Source organism: Patiria miniata, unplaced genomic scaffold, assembly GCF_015706575.1.
Source record: "Patiria miniata isolate m_02_andy unplaced genomic scaffold, ASM1570657v1 HiC_scaffold_29, whole genome shotgun sequence".
NCBI classification, from domain to species: Eukaryota; Metazoa; Echinodermata; class Asteroidea; order Valvatida; family Asterinidae; genus Patiria; species Patiria miniata.
In genome coordinates this window covers 22,239,854-22,249,192 of record NW_024037068.1, presented here as the reverse complement: position 1 = coordinate 22,249,192, position 9,339 = coordinate 22,239,854, and the positions used below count along the sequence as shown (strand labels likewise).

The window sequence follows — 9,339 nt, the reverse complement described above, 5'->3', positions numbered from 1 at the left end:
CAAAACCCAATCTAAAAACACGTTAAAATTGTGCAGCAGCAGGATTCCAGTCAAACCAGTGAGTTTGGCGGTTTTGAGACATCATCTTTCATTGAAAAAAACTTTTCATTTTGCCGACGCGCACGGCTACGGCGACGCGCGCGCATACCAGAAACCGAAGACTTTTTTTTTTGGCCTTACTGTGGAATCAACGGATTCAACTTTCCAGTTGATTCAGTTGACGGAGCAGCATTGACAGACTAAGCCGAGGGAAGAGATACAGCAACATAGGACAACTTCGCAATAAAACAGTTTGTCGTCGAATGATTCTACTTTCGGCGCATAACAAAAAGCCTCAACTTGCGCTGATCAGCAAACACCAGCCTCCCGTCTCCTGTAACTGCTGTACCTTTGACTGGTGCCTCAGTTTCAAGCGCTGAGCACCCAACGAAGCTGCCAACTCGGTTGTACTGATGAACATGCACCCGTTTCTGTGCAGAGCTCACCGAGAGAACCACATAGATGTAGTCCGTGCCGTCGCTACAAAGGCCGAGGCAGTATGGGTTCCATACCCCCGGCCCCAGAGAGCAGTCGACGGAAGGGTCGATGGACAGGAACGACTGGAACGTGTTTCCGTTGATCTTCAGGCCTTGCACACTAGCCGGGCTCCTTGCACCGATAAGTACGCACTCCTCCCCCATGGTAGCCAGGAAATCAGGCTCGATTTGGACGGACTGTCGGCTAATCACGGAACCATTGGAGCAGTCAAGGACCATGACCTCGCGATTGTTGCCTTTGCAGCCGATGACAAGCATGCTCTGTCCGTAGCTCGTAGTGGCAATGGATCCCGGAGTCCATTGTCCGGCAGAATAAGATTTCTTGAAAGATCTGGTTGGCTTAGAAGATTTGGTTTCAAAGCAGTAGATTGTCAGTGTAGGTAGTTTTGCTTCGACGCCCACGAAGGATTCATTTGGAAAGGATACTAAGTGATCCACTGACCCTCCTCCCCATCAGAAAAAAAAGGGAAGAAAATAGAAAAACGAAAACAATCTGTTAAGAAGCAGGCAAAATTTCGAAGCATTTTAACTTTTCTTTGTAGTAAATTAAACCTGGCATACTAGAAAATGTGTATTAAAATCTAAAACGGTTGATTATAAACTATTATTATCTCACTGTTTTTCTCAGTCAAAGAGAGCCATGCATAGTAATAAGTGTCAGTGGGAAAATATCTTCATAGACTTGTTCATGAAATGTTTTCCAACTTTATTGACCCCTATTCCCAGTTTTACCTTATCCTTTCTTTGTAATCTCAGGGCAATAATTATAAAAAGTGTATTGCTCTGATAAGATTGAGTAATGATTAGGCCGCGTGTATAGTGTAGGTGTTACAGTTAAATTCTTCCCCAAATATCGTCGTGAAAAGAAAATCCGTAACATACTATATTTGTGATGGCAATGAGTATTGTCAGGAATTTATTGTTCTTCAAACGATATCTGATTTCACTTCTGAACTAAAAGAATTATGTCTAGACGGTTGTTATATTCCCTGTTTTTATGTTATGCAGTTCTTACGCAATGCCATGAACATTGAAATTTGCAGTTATATAGAGCACAAAATGCACTTAAATTAAAAAAAAATAATAACAAATAAATAAATAAATGAACAATAAAACAACAGAGTGACTGTCCAGTCTTATTGTCATTGTGGCTGGGCAGAAGGCATTCAGAAAAATACTTTCCTATCATTTGGAGAAATTAAATAAGACCAATTGAAAACTTGTTAATTACCTTTTTTCTATTGTATTTCTCTTCATAATAATACACGCAAAGCTTCAAATAAAATCGTAACGTACATCTTCCGTATTTTAATAAATCGCAAATTGTTGAGTTAATGCTGATTTTCTAAGACCTTTTTCTATTTTTACCTGAATTCGCATTGTACTCTCGATCTCTTGTACGCTTCCCGGATGTATTGTACACAACAACAGCCTCCTCAAATCCGACCAGTACTTCGTCTTTGCCAAATGGAGCCATGCTCGTTATGTTGACTTCTTTCGTTTCATTATACTGGGGCCAATCCTGGGATCTTCTTTCACCGGCATACTTTTCCCATCCGCTCGCGATCGTTTGACTGCGGCGATCCGCAAGGATGTTTTTTGTGCGGTGTACAGTGGTCTTCTTAGTATAGTGAGGCTCGATGTCACTCTGTGATGTCCAGGTCGCACCGACTACTACTGCGCCTAACTCACTATCACTGCTTCCCTGGAAGGCGATGTTCTGGTAACCGCTGGGAATCTTAGGTGGGCTTTGCTCAAGAAGTAACCGGATGTCGCTATCAATGATCGACTGAAGACTGAGGAAATCAGCGTCGGAGGCAGATGTCACCAGGTCCTTGGCAATTTCTAACGCATGACGGATGCGTCCTATCTCGGTGCTCACGACCTTAATCGACTCGTTCAGGAACTTTTGTTTCTGGGAGGACGTGATACCAATCTGTGACAAAAGTTGTTTCTGTCTGGTTGAGACTTTAGATTTACCATCTCTAGCCTCTTTTTCAGTGGTGTTGATGAACCGTTGAATTACGGTACGAACAGTTTGGTCAGATTTTATAAGCTTTATAATGCTATCATTCAAAACACAGAGGTCTTTATCAATGGTTGAAAACATTTCCTGTGCGACTATAGGGTTCTTATTTTTCGGAAGTGCTGACATGCACATAGATCGGGATTCTATGAGAGTAACTCCATGTTCTTGAAGCGTTTGACTGCGATAGTTACTTCGACTGGAGATGCCTTCACGGACGGTCCTCAGATTTTCCTCTATTTTGGTCTCTTCGGCAGAGGCTCGCTCCGTCACATTTTGTTCAACCAGTGACGCAGATCGAACCAACTCGGAGTTCATGTTATGAAGGTCAGTTTCGGATTTTTGAAAGAGTGGCAAAATTTGATGTTCCAATTTTTGTACCAGCTTTTTAACGTTTTGCCTCAAGCGTGGTGCAGCGTCATCAATCGTAGTGAACTGGTGCGCCCGGTGCTCCACCACCGTGCAATCTCTACAGATCAATTCTTTGCAGGTCTCGCAGAAGAATCTCTTTTTCTCTCCCTGATGTTTTTGGCAGAGGGGCTCCACTTTTCTTTTTCTCTGGAGATCGGCCACACCCGTCCGCAGTACGTCAAGAGCCAGCACCTCGTGGTTGGCTGTGGTGGCAATTCGTTGGTGGCCAGCTCGGCACTGCTTGCAGAGTAAGAAAGGACAGTCCATGCATCTCGACTGCGCCTCACGCTGGTCCTCGCAAAGCTCGCACAGAAACTTCACACCTCTCGTTTGCGCCAATTTCTCCTTCAGGCCCAAATCCTCAACGATCTCCTTCAGATGGAAGTTGGTCTTGAGTCCCGAGACCCCGTCTGACGGGATGTTTGACTCTCGTCGGCAGACGGGACAAGGCATCACAGACAGATCTTGGAGTGTTTTCTGGTACGACAGAAGACACTTCTCACAGAAGCTGTGAAGACAATTGAGAATCTTCGGTGTCTGGTACCTCTCGTGACAGATGCCACACTCCAAGTGATCTCGGCTGATCTCACCCAAAACTGTAGCCACTGATTCACCACCTGCAGCCATCTTCACAATGAAAACCTATTTAAATGAAATTAAAAATGATTGATTATTAAAGGCATTTTTTTTATAACCCCTTTTGTACTCAAGATTTTAGGACGTTTCGATTTTTGTGGTGAGAAAAAAAGAAACAAGCATCGTAGGCTGTTTGGCACACGTTTGTTCACCCACACGGCCTTGAGAACACGATTTTGCTGGTGAAAGAGGCCCAGCCCCGTGGCCTAGGCTCATACGGTTGACTAACTAACTGACTTACTGTCACTTGACTTAGCAGCCTTATGGTTGCAAAGGCTTTGTGTCTGGCGTTGTTAAACAAACTTAATCCGACTACGTACAGTGATGCTAAAAACAGTTCAGTGAAAACAATGCAGGCAAAAAAAAAAAACATTGCTTTTTAACGTTCTGTTTATCGGTATATATGCTCAGAAGGATTGAAATATTAAATAATAACAGAAGTAGATATTCTGAACTTTATGTCAGTGGAAAATCTTGCCGCCATCGATGCCGAAACGTCAATACTGGTTACTGGTAAAGCTGACCTAAAAATCGTGGGACAAATCTTTCGAAAAGGTCCCAAATCTTTTTACTTATTTCAATTTAGCATTCACACTGTACTTGTAGTTATAATAGTTTTAAAATATATTGTATTTATAATAATATTTGCTTAACACCTATGCATTATTCAAATAATGATTTATCTTACAGTATTGAATTTTATTGTATTTGTAATGTATTGTATAATTATACTTGTTTATAGTCAATATTTATTGTATGCAGGGCCCCAATGGAAACCAGTTTTAAACTGTTAGGGCATACCCTGGGTAAAGAAATGGAGTTAATAAATAAATAAATACATTTCTAGGAATCCTCACAAGTTTTATTTCACGAGTAGTTGAACAGTCTAATATCATCTAAATATATTCCGAATTTCAGCTCATACTATTTTTGAAAACGCTAGTGTTACACCTCGAACTTTCTCCAAGGCAAACATTGCACCGGACTAGGACTATCTGCCGACCAAAACAACACGCAGTTTTCAGGTTGGCTGATTTTGCCACAACAAATGACGAGGCGCATTATTAGTATGTGGGCAATTCCAAGCAAACAGGGACTTGGCCCCCAAAAAATCAAATTCATTCCTGAACTTCCTTTTTCATTTATTGCTTTTTGATGTAAGGACCAGGATTTACAATGTAAATAAACGTTTTAAGTCAAATCTTCATCGTTTTCAATGAAATATGTCACGTTTCTTCCTGGTGATTTTGGCTTATAAAATGTACCACTTTATGTGACTTCTCATTTGTTTGCATATTTGTCTTGGAAAAAGCATTAGTCAAAAAATTATTATGCAATTTAGTAGTATGACTTTATTTAAACACACAAAAAAAAAATCTGCCCATAACTTTCTTAAAGACATAGATGCACAGCTGTGAACGCTTGGCCATATGAAATGCAAGTGACGAAAAGACCTCTTTTTTATAATTATTTTAAACTGGTAGTGATTATATTGCTGACAATTGATAATTTGCTTCTCCCACCAATGCCAAGTATAGAAGCAACGAGTATTAAAACCAAAAAAAAACAGCACACTATAACAGAGAGCCCTTGAAATTTGAAGTGTGAGTGACAAATGAAATGCGAGTGACAAACGAAATGCGACATCAGACGATATCACTGTCTGTTATAAGAATGCAGACAGCGAAGTTCTTAGATGGTAATATTGAGGGAAGTGCATAGTACATGCATGCACTGAGCATGCATCTTAGGCCTATAGAAGGCAGGCATCATTTATGGTACCCATGATGCATTGTATTTCCACAGGTACAGTTCCAAGTTTTATTGATGTATGAACAGTCTGACCCTACACGAATAAAACTTGTAACTCTTGAAAGTCAATTTTGGTGAAATAATTCATGCTCCTGTTGCTAAGGCCAAACAAAAAATAAGTCGGTCTCTGGTCAGCGCGCGCGTCGATTTTCATGCGCGTCAATCTTTTTTTCCCAAAATGTTCCGCGGTATTAGCTCCAACAGCGCCCTTTATTGCCGCACCTCCTCAATTTGTTTTACCAAAGAGCACCAAGAAAGGACACCAATGTACATGAGGACACCAAAAAAGCAAAATAGTACCCCACCCTGTCTGTACAATCCAAGCTTGAAGAAAAAAAAAGCCCCCCCCAAAAAAAACAAACAAAAGCCGCTTCCCCGCGTCAATTCCGGAACTTTGGTCTGACCAGAGACCAAATATTATTTTTTTTGGGGGGGGGGGCCTAAGACTGTGAGTTTATTCAAATATTACATAAATGGATGAACACAATTCATTTTTTTAACAACTTAAGCCCAGGACTGCAGAAACTATAGTGCCTTTGCGGCTGAGGATTACTAAATTACAGTAGTAGTATATATTAAAAAAACAAACACTTTTTTCATTGTAATCAATATTTTGAGTCTAATTTTTAACCAACTTTGTAGGTCATTTGAAAAGACAACGCCCAAATTTGATAAGAATTGTGGAAAAAAAAGCTTCATTTTTTCACTACTTAATGCAATGACAAACTGAAATGCGAGTGACGGCATTTTCCCCCTGTACCTTAAAATACATTTTTCATTGCAATTAGTATTTTGACTGAGCACAATGAAAAGGTTTATAAACAACGTTGACCCCGGGCTCTTACCTCATAATGAATTACTGTTAACATGCCCGTAAATTTACGGACTCCGTTAAGTGAAATATTCCGTATTTTCGGCGTCATTTTACGGACTTTCCTTAAATGCAAATATTAATTATGCTAATTAGCGTAACTACAATCCACCACATCAGCCCAAACACATAATACAGTACATCTAAGTACATGTTGTTATTTCACCCACAACCGAGTACCCATTTCCAAACTCATGTTAAGGGTCTGTTTATTTTGCGGAATGAAAAACCTTTTCCGGAAATTTTGCTGCAGGAAACGGAACGCTATTTTCTTGCTGGCAGCAAAATTCCCGGAAAAGGTGAGGGTTTTTTCACTCCGTAAAGTAAACAGACCCTTAACATGAGTTTGGACATGTGTACACGGTTGCGGGTGAAATAACAATATGTAGCCTACTTTTTAGATGTACTATATTATGTGTAGGTGTTTGGGCCGATGTGGTTGATTGTAATCACGCTAATTAGCATAATTAATATTTGCATTTAAGTAAAGTCCGTAAAATGACACGGAATATTTCACTTAACGGAGTCCGCAAATTAACGGGCATTTTTAACATAACATGTATCCTCTCTGAACTAAATCAGTATTCGGTTTGCACATAACTGCTGACCTCACCAAACTGGAAATTAACGAAGCGTATGGTAGGCCCTAATGAAATTGTTCATACCCAAAAGATGGATTTTGTTTCTCGAGTTAAAACGAATGACTTTAATTACTGGAATGGCTGAATTTTATGATCCTTATCACAATATGGCGTGGCTTTACTGAGAGCAATTATTTCCAGACTGCCAACCACCACAAAATTGCACGTAGCCTACATACACAGAAACTGATATAGGTCCTAGGCCTATATGCCATTAAAATGTATTCATATACTCACGATTTTCAAGGGTTTTTCCTTTTCAGACTGATATACACCTTTGGTGAAATTGGATGAATATCACAATTAAAGAGAAACTAGCATAAATGCATTCAAATTTGCGAAAATTGTTCGAGAACCCCAGTAGTTGACGACGGTACTTCCTGGAAAATGGCGCCGAGTGTGAGCCGAATTACCATGCATGCAGTAATGCATACAACTTGCAATACATATACCTGAAGTGCAGCTTCGGTGCACATTAATGTGCATAACAGTATAATGTATTCAACCATCAACTTGCGCCGTCGCATGCATAGGCGTGACATTTCGCTGGTTGACGCGCACCCGTTCATTGTGTGTGACGCACGTACACCAGGGGATTTGTACTATGTATAGATGTATGTGTATTTATTAAAATGTTCATCTTTCAGTTGTCATTGTGTATAATATCTGCTGCCGATTCTTCTAGGATAATACTGGCCTTCACATTATTGAGACAGGCTAGTCGGACTCCCTATTATCGCGGCATCCCTACTATCTCGGCATCGGAAATTTTTCTTTTAATTTGCGTTGCCAAAACTCCTTCAGTGGCGATTTTTATCCAGTTCATTTCACCGGGCATTAAGGACTTTTTGCCGAGTTGTATAAAAAGGACGATAATAAATGGTGCGTCTTTCGGGGCTTTTAACGATTTTTAATAAATATTAACGTTTTCCAAAACTTGCAAATTTTCCCTCACCATGTCTGCCAAAAGGTACCGTCTATATTTTAAAATAAATCTTTAATGGTGCTCTGTCCATAAAAGTTCCATTGTCTGGTTCCCCTTCTACAGCTGGAAACACAAAATTAAGTCGAAGGACGATATTTCCACCGCGAAATCGCAAAATCTTTTGCGGGATCAAAATAAGGACAGCGCGTGAAAAAAAAAATTAAAAACGGCACACCGCATAAAGTGAATGGCGCCCCCAATCGCTAATCAGTAGACTTGTCTCAGTGATTTTTGTTCTCCTTTCGGGAAAGGGGCGGCGTCTTAATTAAGGAATCATTCTGTAAGCATATTGCTCATATCGACTTGAACGTTACAGGGAAAATATCAGACTTTATTCAGGGGATGTTTTGGCCAAACATTAACAATAAAAAAAATTGAGATCATTATAAAAACCACTTCGCGCATACCGCGATAATATGGAGTCCACCTCCGTTCGCACACTCCGAGCATGTCTATTTTCACAGGCATCGTACACGGAATAAACTACACCACCGTCGGATTTTATTATATCAATATGAAAAGGAAGAGTTATACAACACAAAAGAAAGGACAATTCAGGAAGGTTAGTGGGCAATCTCTAATCCAAACGAGAAACGTGATAAGTACCGCGATAATACGGCGTCCCATCCTACACGCAGTGGCCGCGCTTCTCGGCAAATGAATTGCAGTCAGGCAAGATGGCGTCGGGCACAGTGTCACCCAACTAACACCCCCAACTGTACTTTCTTTGCCGGTGAGGGGGTACTTGTGAACGGAGCGGATAGTACTAACCCTACTACTTTATAAAGTCGTTCACTAGACGCGATAATGAATACACGTACACTTGTATAAACCGGTTTGTCGTGAAAGTGACTTTTGAAACTACGTGATCTTGTTAGGCCAAATAACAAAAGCAAAAATCATGTTTGGCGCCCCCGCCCGCTTCCTTTTTTGAGGCCGCCTCCTTTTTTATCAAAAAAAAAAAAAAGCCTAAAAAATGATAAATTTTTAGCAGTGACATCATTTTGGCCGCTTTGTCAGTACTGTTGCATCTAGCCCATATAAAAAGGTAAGTAAATCAATAATGTAAATAATGTACATCACGGACCACCGAAGCCACATTAAATCCACTGGGCCACATCAGTCCTTTACACCATAGTTGTGTTCCCTAACGTGGCGCACTCAGAACTACGAAAGAAACTTTTCCCAAGTTCAGAGAGAAAATCGGACCGCCGAAGCCACATTAAACCCACTGGCCACATCCTTTACACTATTATAGTTGTGTTCCCTAACGTGGCGCACTTTGACGTTACTTTCCTCGTATAGTGTCGCCAAACCTCTTTGTGGACAAACCTCAAATTCATGCAGTGAAATACTGGTACTTCAGCCTTATTAATGCTTGCTATTTAACCTAACGTGTCCCCTAACGTGGCGCACTTGAA

The 9,339-nt window shown here is 40.6% G+C and overlaps 1 protein-coding gene across 1 annotated transcript; it reads right to left on the bottom strand.

Annotated features, from left to right (window-relative positions):
* Positions 1 to 308: 308 nt before the first annotated feature.
* On the bottom strand, positions 309 to 7,359 carry LOC119735272. The gene is made up of 3 exons (XM_038208972.1): positions 7,171 to 7,359; positions 1,905 to 3,615; positions 309 to 982 (listed from the first exon to the last, which is right to left on the bottom strand). Exons 2-3 carry the CDS (start codon positions 3,598 to 3,600, stop codon positions 309 to 311), a joined length of 2,370 nt encoding a protein of 789 aa, XP_038064900.1. The 5' UTR covers positions 3,601 to 3,615; positions 7,171 to 7,359.
* Between the last annotated feature and the right edge of the window lie 1,980 nt (positions 7,360 to 9,339).

Excerpts from the sequence above, each read along its gene's own strand:
- LOC119735272 (XM_038208972.1), bottom strand. The coding sequence starts at position 3,600 with ATGGCTGCAGGTGGTGAATCAGTGGCTACAGTTTTGGGTGAGATCAGC. Across the intron at positions 983-1,904 it reads AGAGTACAATGCGAATTCAG|GAGGGTCAGTGGATCACTTA; the intron begins GTAAAAATAGAA and ends TCTGATGGGGAG.